This window comes from Mus pahari, chromosome 2 (assembly GCF_900095145.1).
Source record: "Mus pahari chromosome 2, PAHARI_EIJ_v1.1, whole genome shotgun sequence".
Taxonomy (NCBI): domain Eukaryota; kingdom Metazoa; phylum Chordata; class Mammalia; order Rodentia; family Muridae; genus Mus; species Mus pahari.
Genome location: NC_034591.1, coordinates 25875021 through 25889677, shown reverse-complemented (window position 1 = coordinate 25889677; position 14657 = coordinate 25875021). Strand labels below are relative to the sequence as shown.

Below are 14657 nucleotides of genomic sequence, written 5' to 3'. Positions count from 1 at the left end.
AAGTTTGCACTGATTTCTCTCCTCTGACTTTGGGTGAGCGAGAGTGCAATGGAAAATCAAGAAAGATGAGTCAACTCTCATCCTGGCTAGGGAGGAGTAAATCTCTCAGGTTAAAGTTGGCACTAACATCAAAAAGTGCCATACTGAAAGCTCTGGAAGAGGTAAAGACCCAGACTGACAGAACTAGAGTCACAGCAGCTGTCGCCGCCCTTCCGGAAGCCCCGCCCGCTCCAGACACGGTTCCTACCATGACCCTCTCACCCAGTAACTCCCCAGAAGACGGAAAACTACATTTCCCAGAATGCAACTAAATCGCTTTGCAGGGCGCCTATATGTGTCCGAGTGACGACATAAACCGGCGCGGTGTTTAGAGCGCGGTGATGTCGTGGCGCTCTGAGGCAAAAAGTTGGTGCTCTGAGGAGCCCTGGGTCTGAAGCCGAGGTCGGGTGACCCTGGCATTTTTCTACTCACTCCTCCTTGCCTGCCTTTCCCTCTCCTGGCAGGATGAGGCGTGCAGGCCTGGGTAAGAACGGTGCTGAGGTTCGAAGTTTGGGGACCCTAGGACCTGCTGAGCGGGGAGCAGGGTTGTGGGAGGAGACTACCGGCCTTCTGCCAGTGACTTTGGTGCTCGAAAGCGAGTTTGTTTGGGTTCTTTGGAGAAGGGTCTCACCATGTGTCCTAGTTCCGAAGGGTTTCCTGAAGTTGTATTTAGACAAAAGTTTAAATCTATATGGTAGGTTGCACAGAGCGGTGAATTGGCTAGCATACGATTTTCTTTCTCTATGTGCTAGTTTGGGGAGTAACCCGATTTCCCAAGCCTTGCTGTTTGCTTTACTCATTCTGGATCTTTTTAAAAAAGAAGTGACATTTGGGGAGTGAGTAGTGTAAGCTTTAAGCCCAACCATAACGATGCGTTAGTATGATAACAGTGAGTTACAAAGGTGAATATACGTGTCCTTATTGTTAAAGTGCCTGTTATGAAAGGTCTGGGTCAAAGGCGAGTTGTTTGGAACACTTCTGACCTAGACCTTGTCCCACTGCTAAGGCAATAGAAATGGGTTTTGATGACTTAACACTTGTTCTTGCCTTTATGGGTCAGGGGAAGTAGTAGCTTAGTAATAACTGAAGTTCTTTCTCTATTAACCATGTTTTAAAGAAGGAAGGGCAGAGTGCTTGCAAAAAAAAAAAATTGTGTGAAATATTAAAGAGGATGTTGCCGTTCTACCATACATTGGAAGAGTAAAAAACATAGTTTTTAAAAGTTTGAGGTGTTAAAGGCAGTGAATGGACAAACACTTAAAATTAGGTATGAAAAATAAACCCTCTTCCTCAACTCATAATTCACGGCTTATGAGTTTTGATTATGTAAGAAGGAACACAATATTCATGACAGTGCAGAGTCATGGTAGTATTTTCAATAAGGTTGGTTATAGGGATAGAATGTGTGGACTTTAAAACCACTGAAAAATAAGGGCCTTGAAAGGTGTCAGTAATATAGATTTACATGGTTGTCAATAAGTACTTGCATGAGAAGGAAGTTGTAAATTTAGTTTTATGAATCCTTGCAATCATTGAAAGAAAGTAGTTCATCTCAAATAACCCAAAGAACTATTTTCAAACAAGATTAGGCATATATGCCTACATTTTTCCATCACTAATGACATCAGACATTTATTGTGACACACTGTGTACTTCCCAAAGCTTCCAGGGTTATTGAGGAGCAGGAGATAAATTGCTGGGGAAGCAGATGACAAAGTATGATCCAAGGTGGTGACTTTTCATCCCAGTACAGGTTACGTTCAACAGATAGTAAATGCAGTGGGGGTTTAATAATCCATGGCTCACTGTGGGCTTCCTGGAGCCAGGAGAACCTGAAGGATGCCAGTGACAGTGAGGATTGGGAGAAGGAAGTCCCAGATGAGAAGATGACCAAACAAGATTCAGGGTAGTTATGAATGATGTATACAAGAGATTGTGGTGATGAAGTCACTCTGAGTGAAGCTAGGACCCTGAGGCACCCGAACGATCTGTCTATTCAAGGACTTTACATTTCATCAGTAGGCCACTGGCCTATTAGAATTTTGTTTGTGCTGTACTATTTTTAATACGTGCAGGTCAGGGACTTAACAGTGGGTTCTATCTCTGACTGTATGTTAGAATTACTCAGAAAGACGTTAAATTAGATTTCAATTAAATTAGAATCAGCAGGCTAGAGTCCCCTCCTAGTCCTTTTTGAAGTGCAGTGAAGAAGAGGGGTAATTATTTGGTTAAGTATGCTTATCACTTAAATTGGTGTTGAATTATGAAGACTTAAAAGTATCATTGTGTGTTGACCTGAATTTGAAATTTGAAATAATAGTGAGTCTGATAGGCATTCGTATGTAAAACCTGCCAATTACACGTGTTAAATGAATTGGCCTGATTATTGATAGAGCCTGCTTCAAGGAAGTAGCACTTTTCAGAAATGACATCAGCTGAAGATGACCTTCAAGACTTGCCTTTCTACAGTTCGTCATAGTAGTAATTAATTCTCACTGAAAAAGTTGGAATAGTAATTGTAGTATTTTACTTTAGCTTAGTTGGTTTTGTTTTGTTTTTCTGTTTGGGGATGGAAGATGATGCGAAGAAAGATCAAATTTGCAAGTGTTGATTTTATTTGGTGAGTGCGGGAAAAATGACTATGCCCTGTCCTCCAGCTTTTAATCTGTTTGATAATATGTGTGGAGAACTTGGGAGAGACCATGCCAGCCAGCAAGTGTGCAACTGACCCCTCTGTTTAAAATATTTAACATTTTGTTATGGCTTTTGTGGTAGATGGAGAAATATAGGCGTCTGGTACATAGAAAGTGCTCATTAGGTGCAGGAGGTTACAGAAGCGTAAGGCACTCTGTTATTGACAAATTTGGTTTACAGTAAAGGAGAAATGTCCTTTTTAGTTCATTTATAAGTATTTACTTAAGTATTGTTGTAGGGTGTGTGTGTACCTGTGTGTTTATGGACATCTAGAATGATAAATGAACAAATCTTTTTGCTGTTATAGTTCAATGTAGAGGTCAGTTTTGATGTTATATAGTCAGAGCTATAAGAATTCAAGAGTTTTGCTACTTCAATAAAATTAAATTGTGCTGTGCTTTGAAAGAGTTTCTTATTCACACGTAACTGTTCTTCAGCTACTAGACTTATTGCTACCCACTCTCTTTGTTGTCACTATGATTGTTCTTACTATCATTGCTACTGCATTTGCTGTTTGAGCCTACGGTAGCCTCTAGCTTTAAGGGTATCCCTTTCTTCTATCTTCCTAGGTTATTAGAGAATCTGCTTCCAGCCATGGACAATCTAGTCCCTTTAATACATACTACACTCTTTTGTCACTCAGACCACATTAAAGTTTGTGGGCGTTGTTCTTCTGCAGTCCCAATATTAAAACTTTCAGTTCTAGAGCCATCCAACAGTGTGGCTTCTCAACGGTTGACTGAGACCAAGGAGTCTTTCTGTTGAGAATCTCATATCTGGGAGGGCAGAAGCCAATTCAGTATCCTGCCACGGCCGTGTTTAATTTATTCTCTTAGTAATACTGAATGATTTGGGTCACCTTTCTTTCATGATTCTCTGTCTTGTTTATTGTAAGGGATCACTCTTCCTTACTATATAGTTTGTTTTCTTCCTTTACAAAGAAAATGATGACATGAACTTGGTGAAGTGCTCTCAGTGCCCAAACATTTCTGTATGGATTTGTTGCCTAATGCTCACTGTACCTGTTGCTTCCCTGGAATTGCCAAGTACTGTAGTAGGCAGTAGTGGATTCTTCTATCTTCCACATCATCTCCTAGGTGCAAGTTCTGTAAAAAAAAAAAAAAAAAAAAAAAAATAGATTAGACATATGGTAGCTTCTCAAACATTGATTAGAAGATGAGTGAACTTGAGACTCCCAGCTGATGGCCTTTACACACCATTGTGCCTATTCTCCAGGGTTTCACCTGTGCTCCTCTCTTCCCTTTGTTCTTTGGTTTTCACCATTTGCTTATTATAGGAGAAGGTGCTAGGAAAATTCCACCATCTTTCTGCCATGAGAACCCTCCCCTCTTCCCCCATTATCTTTCTCCCTCTCCTCTTAGAACCAAGTTTCTCTGATGGGTAGGTGGAGCTATGTTGTCTTTTATTAAAACAACAAATGTCTTCCAAATATTCTTGTGTGTCTGTGCCTGTTTTAGTGTTTTTTTAAGCAATCAGTAAACGATCAATAAATATTTATTGAAGAAAATGCATGCTCTACTTAAAAGAGGATGTGAAAAGAATTGTAATATCTGGTTCTGATTTTAATAGTTGATTTTCAGTGTTGCTATAATAGATATATGTAGTCTGCAACGCCCTCAGAGGGTCTTTTTTAGCTTTTTTAAACTACTAAGGCTTAAAAGTAGCTTCAGTTTTTGCAGTCCTACATGTGTACCTCTGATCCTTGTAGGTGACGGAGCACCTCCTGGCAGCTATGGGAACTATGGCTATGCTAATAGTGGCTACAGTGCTTGTGAAGAAGAGAATGACAGACTCACTGAAAGTCTGAGAAGCAAAGTAACGGCTATAAAATCTGTAAGTACAGAACCAGTGTCATTCACATTGTAACTTGTAGGTTTGAACTTAATGTCATCACAAGAAGGGATTCATTTCAGAATGGTGCACTGAGGTCAAAGTGCACCAAAAGTTCAGACCATTTGTTAAATAAGTTAAAAGATACAGTATTCTTGCTTATTTTTTTTTCTCAAACCATTCCTAGCAAAATCTAAAATGTACTATACATTATATGCCATAGGTCCAACGGTTCCAGGAATGCTTTCTGTATAATTTTAGTTTATAGAAAATGCTAACTTGTAATTTTCCTCATTTGTTATTGTAGTAAAGAAAATAATTTAGAATAATTAGTCTAGACTTATGATCAAAGAAAATGTGCTAGAATAAGATAATCAGAGAATGTTAACAAGTAGGTTGAATATTATAAAGAAGAGACGAGAGAAAAATGTCACTGTTAAAAGGATGAGATATTTTAAATTTATTTTCCAATAATTTCACTGGTCAGAGCATTAGGGAAATCCAGTGAAGTAGCCCTTCCAGCCTTTTCTGTTAGTGACTTAAAATATAATATGTAAGTCTTTCTCACTTCCTTTTTTGAGCCTCATTTGAATTTGGGCCTTCCCATGTTTCTCAAACATGGCCCTGATGTTTATGTGTAGATCTGTGGGAGAATCCTTGGACCTGTATCATTTCCCCTTGATCTTCATAATGTTGTCACAGCTATCGGCAGAATTTTGTTACAGCACATCCTGCCATCTGAAGTCTTTGGATTCTCCTGTTATTGCTCTGTAGATTTATTGCTCTCTCTATATGTTCTTCAGAGAATGGCCTGTCCTTCAGAGCTTCTCCCCAACACATCCAGAATGCATACGGATTTAAGACCAGACAAATGGGAGTTCTCTTTTGTACTCTGCATACCACTGTGCCCCTATTCCATGTTTTTTAAAACTCAAACTGCCTTTGGTACTGTTGCCATCTTCCATCTTCCGGGAAGATGGCAGTGCTGTATCTGCCCCTCCCCATGCTTTCTCTCAGTACTACATCCGGTGTTAGCTCATTCCCTGTAAAACAAAGATCATTTGTGACACACATTCAGTGTAGTTCCTTCTCAGCAGGACTTGGTAAACGTCTGTTAAAGGAATTATACAAGATGGTTTTGAAAGTATGTGCCATTGGTTTTCCATGGCAATAAACATACTACACAGTTGTGCAGCACTCAATAGAAACTCACATTGTCACATGTAATTGGTATTTAATATTAGTCTTTGGAAAGTTATATTCAGGTTGTACTCAAAATAGTGTTTTGATATATGGTATTATTTCCAAAGTCATCTTAACTAAAATGATTCAATCTATGGACCTAATAAGGTGGACTGTTAAAAAGTTAAGTTAAACAATGGGAAGGACATAGAATTGAATGTCTTAAACCACAAACAGTCGAACAAATTCCTCCAGTTGATTAGTACGATTCTGTGTTAGAAGAAAGCTGTGATATCCTGGAGAGTTCTTTCCTTGGCATGAATGTCATGCTCTTGGCATGAATGCCAAGAGTAGTTGGGTAGATTGGGATCCTGCTTTATCATCTGAGCTGAGAAATTTGGTGGAAAACTTCATATCTTATCTCTATAATATTGATATAATTTCATAAAAGTATTATGTATGTTTTTCAAACATTAAATTTATGGTTACACACAAAAAGTTTCAGTAATTGTATTTAGTCAAGTGGAAACCTTTGGTGACTTTGTTGTGTAAGTTATGAAGTATGATTTTGCATAGCATCTGTAATTAATTATATTGTTGTTTGACATGCTCAGATTCTTTCAGTATAATTTTAGGTTATATATAACTTTTAAGGGATTTCACAATTTATTATATTAAAACAAAAGTCTTTAAAATAATATTCTAGACTTAAATTCAAAGAGATGCCTTACTTTTAGGGGACTACTAAGTGTGTATGTCTGCATTTGAACTGGTCATGTGAGTACTTGTATTTGCTAAAATATAAGAAAGAAATATACAGATGAATATTTTATATAACAATAAATACAGAGAAAGGGGAGGAGAGAGAACAAATGATGCTGGAATAAGAGAGACAGGAAGAGAATGTTAACACAGGGGGTGAATAAAATATGAAAGACGAGAAAAAAATGTTCATTGTGGGAAGGTGGGAAAATTTTCAACAATTTTACTGAACACAGTATCAGGAGAGAGTATATATTTTTAGAATACAGTTTCTTCTGAGAAAATAAATATGTGTAGTATGGCTTTGCCACTTTTACTTTAGCACCTTTCAATACCTTCACATAAGCAGTAACGTATGTTTTCTTCTTCATAGCTTTCTATTGAAATAGGCCATGAAGTTAAAAATCAAAACAAACTATTAGCTGAAATGGTAAGTCATTATGATTTTTAACTAAGAAAATTTCCTTGATATTTTCAATATTAGTCTGTTCACCAGAGATAATGAATTTCCTTTTTAAAAAACATTCTTGACGGGCAGTGGTGGTGCACGCTCAGCACTTGGGAGGCAGAGGCAGGTAGATTTCTGAGTTAGAGGCCAGTCTTGTCTACAGAGTGAGTTCCAGGACAGCCAGGGCTACACAGAGAAACCCTGTCTTGAAAAAACAAAAACAAACAAACAAAAAAACCAAAACCAAAACCATTCTTATTGACAACTTTAATAGGATACACTTCACATCCTGTAATACTGTCTTACTGCATTTTTCAAGCATTTCCTACAACGGATCTTGAGTGCATTCAGCTCCCCTGGCTCGTTCTCTTGCCACTCTCCCAGTCCCCTCTCTTTCTCTTCGTCTAGTTTAAAGCCAGACCCTGACATTGTACATCCTGATGGATTCCACTTCATTTTAGTCTAATGAGTTTACAATTTCTATCAGATGTATTTTTCCATTGTACTTGTCTAATATATAAACAAGAAGTGAAGATTGAAGCCAGTGCATTTTATTTAAAGCACTGGATTTAAAGCACTGTTAAAGTCTGAAGGCTAATGGATATTTTGAGTGGTCTTAGAAATCATAATAGGTAGACCACTAGTAATTTATTAACCAAGCAATCAAAAAGCACTTTATATCCAACCAACTAAATGCTTTTCACTTAACAAACCCTTACTTCTTCTTTATTTCCTAAGGATTACTACTGAACAAATCCATTGAACAATCTACTGAACAAATTTGAGTAGCCAGGGTCCCTTTATTTCTAGTCGAAAACAAGCTCAAGAATGTGTGCCTTTTCTTCTCAGAACAGGCTTCCAGTCATTCATGCTAACTTTGGATACCCAGCTTCTCTAGACCTTCCTTTGTTTCTTCACATATATTCCAAAATGACTATCTGAAAGCAAATATGACATTGAAAGCAGTGTTCTCTGAAAAAATGGATATTCCTGTTTCTCTCTTCAAATACGCTCATTCAAAATCTCACGGAGAGGAGCCCAGGCATATATATTTTGTGAAAAAGCATCCCAAGTGGTTCTGACAGTGACTCCTGTGACAAAGCAAAGATTCCAAGTGCATGCGTTTATGGAGACTAAACTATGCAGAGCCCCATTGTGTTGGTTGCTTTCTCATCTCCGGATATTGAAATTTTAATGCAAGTGCATGATTTCAAATCTGCCTAGTCTGCTCATGTTAAAGGTTTTGCTGGCTCTATTTTCATTTGGCATTTTCATATCTGAATTTAAATTCTCTCTATTTGGTGCCTTGTCAACATTATAGTTTCCTAACACTAGTAAATTTTACTGTTTTTCAAACTCACGTGTCTAAACAAAGGCTCTATCATCTTCTGTGCTCTATTAAATTTCAGATGAAGTCCTAGTATCTAAGCACTCATACATTTGACCTTGGAAAACTAGTGCCTTAACAGAAAGTGGACAAAACCTTGTTTGATATCACACAAATTATTCAACTTTATTGTTAATGGCTTTTCATCTATATGACTGGAATAAGAAAAAACTAAATCATTTGTGCTTTTTAATTGTGCTAAAGAATGGAAAGAAATGCTTATTGGATAATGAAAGAGCAACTGAGAGAACTGCTTTATTTTGCATGGAGCAATCAGGCTGATTTCCAAGCTAGTAGATACTTGAATTAATTAAATGTACAGATTATCTTTAAAAATACATACTAATAACAGTATGTAAATTGTTTGAATGTCCATGTCTAGAATATTAGAATTTATTCTGTTTTCTTTATTTTCTCATAGGATTCACAATTTGATTCTACAACTGGATTTCTAGGTAAAACCATGGGAAGACTGAAGATTTTGTCCAGAGGGAGCCAAACGAAATTGCTATGCTATATGATGCTGTTTTCATTGTTTGTCTTTTTTGTCATTTATTGGATTATTAAACTGAGGTGATGCAAGTTAGCGAGGGCTTTGAATTTGTTGCATTTAATGTCTTGGGGTTCCTCTTTGATAGCCAGCATTGCACCATTCCTAATGGTCTTCTCCATTGAAGATTAGTGGAGTTTTCCTCTGTCAGAAATCATACTATAGCATATAATGCTTTGAATACTGTTCCTTATTGACTCATTATGACTCCCATTTCCAGGGGTATTGCGTAAGAGTGAAGTCAGTGTGGCTGTACCTATCTATGTTTTTCCAGTGTTTCCCAGTCAGAGTAAATGTAACTACCATACCTTGCTGTTCCATAAGTGTAACTTTCTAGAGCAAGTGGGAGAGCAGAATGCCAGAGAAGCTGGGGTCAGCCTTTGCGGGAGGTTGCATGGTGGGAGAGAGCTCGTTTCCCTTTGTTTGATGTCATCCTTGTGATGACCGGCTCCTTTGCTGGGTACCATGTAGGGCCATTTCTTTCCCCCTACAGTTTTCTTAATGCATTTGTCACATGAATTCTTTGTACAAGGACTTCCTTCAGTAAAACTATTGACATATTTCTACTGGAGCCTAATACACATCTGTATCAGCATAGGTATCGTTTTATATTAATGATAAATTCTACTGACTTTATAATAGTTTCTAATTTCTAGCTGCTTAGGTGGGCCATTTGATCATTATTTGTGTCAGAATAATGTGAAGTTAAGTGATTGCTAAGCTCTGACCAGAAAAAAAGTGTCCAAGAAAATTAATTTCCTTTGTTTTACAATATGCTCAAAATAAGTACTGAAAAATATTTAGGCTTTGCACCCAGAGGTCAGGATTGTTGTTCAGCTCCATTTTATTTGCTTAAAGAAATCAAAACACAAGGTGGATTTAAGTAATAAAAAGTACTACAATGTTGTAAAACATTCTGTATTGCTCTTACTTTAGAAATTTGCCTATTTCTAGGTTTAAAAAATAAACTTTTATTAAAATATGTTTATGGCTTCTTTAAGTGTTGTATGTTCTTGGCATAAAATCTAATATCCCAAAAGCTCAGATTCCAAACAAAGTAAATCAAAATTAATAATTATATTAAATCAGAATGAGTAAGACAAACGTTGGTTGCAGCTTCAACACCTTTTAATTCTGTTTCTACTCTAGAGTCTCTCCCTTTGGGCTTGACTGAGTTTTCAGTTCTTTCTTCTCATTTGCAGTTCCTTATCAGGTCAAGACCATTTGTTTGATTGTTCTGGTTACAAACACTGAATCTGAATGCCATGAAGTGAGCTGGAGACGGGGCTGAGGTGTAGGGAAGAAGTGTTAATGTGACTTAACGTCCTGTGTTATGGTCCCTTTCCTTCCACACCTGCTTGAGGCTTGTAGCCTCTGTTTCTAACTCTGAACAGCATAGAGGAAAGTGCCTGACCCACCATAGGAACTGTAATCCCTGTCCACACTCAATAACTCTTCATTCTTTTCAAGGTTAGACAGTAGTCTGGTTTCAAGTCTTGAGATGCTGATACAACCTCTAAGTAGGTATTTTCATTATGCATTCAAAGTGACTCATTGTTTCAAGACCCTTTTAGCTGTCCTCTGCCTTACATGACATTATCACTTAAGGAAACTCAGAAATCACCCTCAGTAATTTAAGTTGTAGTTGGAACTTACTGAGTGGAAACAACAGAAGTCACATGGGATGAGGGAGAGGTGATTCTCCTACAGTATGTTAATATAACTTATTTTCATGGAAAACTACACCTGAGATTTGCTTTATCTCTGTGTGATAAGATGCCAGAGGCAGGGAGTCTTCTGAAAGTACTGGCCAGCATGGCCCTGGTCAGGTTCCTTGGCCATAATTCTATTTTCTTTTGTTGAAATCCTTTGGAAAAGGCATTCCTGTGAATCAGATTTGGGGAAAAACTAAAATATGAAAAAATTCTGTTTCTTTGTAATAGTATATAAATTCACCAGTTTATAAATACTTTATAAACTTTTATGTCTTTAAAAGACATGTGCTATTTTAGAGAAGTTGGCTGTAATCGTAGGATTGGTGAACTGTTCACATTATAATCTTTATCTGAATGGTCTGCAACTAGAAGGTGTTTGGGTGGTGGGTAGGACATTAGCTATCTCTATTGTACTTAGTACATTCAGAAAACAACTTCTAAACGTTCCAAATGCCAATTTTTTTCCCTAAAACGTCACTTTAGTTCACTAGATGTTGGCCTTTAGAAATAAATGAAACACTCGCAAATAATAAAAAATACAACCTGTTTTTATAGGTCCAGTAGGCATTATGAGTGGGAAGGGGTGAGCTATATGTTATTGATGTCATGTAAATTATTTAATGCATATTCTAGAATATTTGAGCTGAGAATAAGTTAAATCTGTTTTATGATATTTTGATGCAGAGCCAGAGGCTTGAGGTGGAGAGACCTGGCACTTGCATCCATGAAAAGCTCCTGCTTCTACAAAACTGGCCTCTCATCTCCTCAATGCTCCTACATTTAAACATACAGATACTGAATTTACTTAGAACATTGAAATAATGCTTGGTAGTTGGAGCTAGACATCATGCTGTACTGGTCAACTTAGTGGCAAGCCGAATGGCTTCAGAGCTAAACCTAAAGCCATAAAGTCACACTGCCTGACATAAACCCCAGCTGTGCTGCACATTCTGATTTCAAGCTGATGACCCTGTATTTGTGAAACAAGTCAAAATCACATATAGAAAGAAGTTCCCTCTGAACCTTTCCATATGTAATTATGTTTTAATCCGCAGCCTGTTTTCAGTCACTAGAGGGGGAACAGAACTCCCAACATTCTAGAAGCAAAGAGAGGCAGAGTTGCCGGCTTGTGTGGTGCCAATTTCTGCCAGTCTTTGTTTAATCTTCAAGATGAATAGAAAATTAGGATTATGCACATGTTTCTAACCAAACATACATAGTAGGTTTGACTTTAAAGTTCATGTAAGGTTAGTTAATTGTGACCCTTGAAATTAAAGTGTTATTAAAATATAACCACATCGAATATTTTAAGAGTATATCCTACAGATTTTATGGCACTTGAAACCTAATATTTTTAATGAACTAAGTCGACCTTGCAGGCCTCAACATGTGTCAGTACTATGCAATTTTATATAGTTGGAATGCGTGTGTGTGTGTGTGTGTGTGTTTGTACCTGCTGTGCTTTCTCATGTTTATATTCCTGTGGTAATGGCTCATAAGAATGCACAGGAGGATATGTATAGATTCTTTGATGGTTGTAATGAATTTAGAAATGAGCAGAAACATGAGACATCATCTTTTAAAACATGCTAGTGCAGAGTTTTAATTCATTGATTTACATTTTAAAGTAATATAATTATTTTTTCCTGAATTTTGTCAGTAATGAATGAGTAGTGGTAGAAGCAGATAACTTATTCGACTTCTGAATTATTTGCTAACTATTTGTTTTAGAGCACTCAACATAAACTCTTCCCTTCAAGGAAACTAGACGAGTGTGAAATACAATGGTATGTCTCAGAAAAACTGTTGTAATAAACTGCATATGATTCCTACAGATTTTAGGCGTGGATGTTTAAAAGGCTTTTTAACATTTTAATTTCACACTTAAATAGAGAGATATTACAGGCTAGTTGCTGGTCTTTACACACACACACACACACACACACACAATTATAAAATGTATGACAGTGGAGAAGTCAGTTAGAGAGTTTCATACTGTTAGATTGAAACTCAATAATTAGTGGCTTATCTTCTAGATTATTGCTTTAAAGACAAGGCAATTTCAGAGCAATATGTGCTAATCAGCTTCATTAAACTCTTTACTTGCACTTATTTCTCCTGACTAAATAGTTTGGACTTAATTGTGTTATTTCTGCAATGGAGTTTTAACTTTTTTTTCTTTTTTTTTATTCTTCTCCTGTGTATTACATCCTGACCACAGTTTCCCCTTCCTCCCCACCTCCCATCTCCTTCCCCCAAACACTCCCTCCTCCTCATTTTCCCTTTAGAAAAGGGCAGGCCTCTCAGGGATATCAACCAAACATGGAGTATCAAGTTGCAATAAGACTATGCACTTCCCCACAACCCAGAGGGGAAAATAAAGGGTCCTAAAAGAATCAGAGAAAGCCCTACCCCACTGTTAGGAGTCCCACAAAAAGACCAAACTATACAACCATAGCATCTTTGCAGAAGACTTTGGTCAGACCCATAGGCACTCCCAGACTGTAGGTTTGCTCTAGGTGAGCTCCTATGAGCCCTACTTAGTTGATTCTGTGGGTTTTCTTGTGGTGTCCTTGATCCTACCAGGGGACTGGCTCCTACATTCCTTCCTCCTCCTCTTCTGCAGGATTCTCTCAAGCTCCACCTAATATTTGGCTGTGGGTCTCTGCATCTGTTTTCATCATTTGCTGGATGAAGCCTCTCTGGTGACGATTATGCTAGGATCCTGTCTACAAGTGTATTAGTAGGAGATGATATTATATACAATTGAATATAAATATATTATCATATATATTATATATAAATTATAGGAGATGGCCCACTCAGGATCCATATCCCCTATTACTAGGAGTCTTAACTAGGGTCACTCTTGTAGATTTCTGGGTTTTTAGCTCGTCCCTGAGATACCCCCCACCCAATTCCAGTTGTCTCTGCCAGTATTCTCCCTCCAACTTCCCTGCACCTAGTACCTCCTGTTTCCATTTCCACCTGCTCTCAGTCCACCTGTGATATCCATTTCTTCTTCCCAGGGAGATTCATGCATGCCCACCCCTGCCTTGTGCCATCCTTGTTAATTATTGGGGCTGAATAAACTGCTTAATGGTAAAGGTTTATACTGCTGTTCCAGAGTACCCAAGTTCAGGTCCAAACACTCACATGAGCTCCAGGGAGGGTCTCATGCCTCTGGTTTCTGAGGGCACTTGCATTCATATGCACATCTCTATAACATACAATTAAAGTAGCAGAAGTCTTAAAAATGTTTTTGTCGAATTAAAGAAAGAAATCTTTGGTGTATACCAGTAAAAGGACCTTACATTGAATACCTATGGTTTCTGCCAAGTATTCAGTGCCATGATAGATGCTAACACATGTTTGAGAAATAAGTTAATTATGGGTTAATAATTCCTGCTAGAGAGCATATCTTTATTTTGTCATCTCTAACTAAAATTCCAGTACTGAGCTTCTGGAAGACATGTAATTAAAAGGTGATTTGGTCAATAAAATAAATTTGCTGAGTTTTGCTAAAATAAAATAGCGGAGTTTTAAATTTTTGAATATTGGAAGAATAACATAGCCATTAGGTTAATTGGAGCATGAAATTTTTGCTAATTTAAATTTTTCCTATATTTTTCTCATTTATAAAGCTGAGAGTGTGAGTAAAATTGAATGTCTTGTTTGTAGGGTCAAGAATGATGTGATTTAAACCCAGGGGCAGAATAAAGGATGGAAACTTTTAATATTCTTCCTCTTCAATCAAAATTCACATATCAAGATCAATGACTACAGTGACCCAAGTTGATCCTATAATTAGTATACTTCATTCCGGAAATCTTAGATTTTTTTTCCTTTTAAAATTGCCTCCTTTTTTTTGTCCTATTTCTAAATAATAAACTTAACTGCTGACCATAGCTAAGTTATCTGCATTTTACTCAAAATCCAACAGTATTATGTGGGAACCACTTTCCATAGAGTTACTGGGTCCTCTCATTTGCTAGGGCATTTCACTGGCACACTGAAAGGGTTTATTTG

At 37.4% G+C, this 14657-nt stretch overlaps 1 protein-coding gene across 1 annotated transcript; it reads left to right on the top strand.

Annotated features, from left to right (window-relative positions):
* The first annotated feature begins 368 nt into the window (after window positions 1–368).
* On the top strand, window positions 369–9913 carry Bet1 (Bet1 golgi vesicular membrane trafficking protein). Its single transcript, XM_021191046.2, has 4 exons — window positions 369–523; window positions 4463–4587; window positions 6902–6958; window positions 8785–9913. The coding sequence occupies exons 1-4, from the start codon at window positions 505–507 to the stop codon at window positions 8938–8940; spliced, it is 357 nt and encodes a 118-aa protein (XP_021046705.1). The 5' UTR covers window positions 369–504; the 3' UTR covers window positions 8941–9913.
* Window positions 9914–14657: the final 4744 nt, after the last annotated feature.

What these genes read in the sequence shown, in the direction of transcription:
- Bet1 (XM_021191046.2), top strand. An exon ending in AAGTAACGGCTATAAAATCT is followed by an intron (nt 4,588 to 6,901) that starts GTAAGTACAGAA and finishes TCTTCTTCATAG; the next exon opens with CTTTCTATTGAAATAGGCCA. An exon ending in ACAAACTATTAGCTGAAATG is followed by an intron (nt 6,959 to 8,784) that starts GTAAGTCATTAT and finishes ATTTTCTCATAG; the next exon opens with GATTCACAATTTGATTCTAC.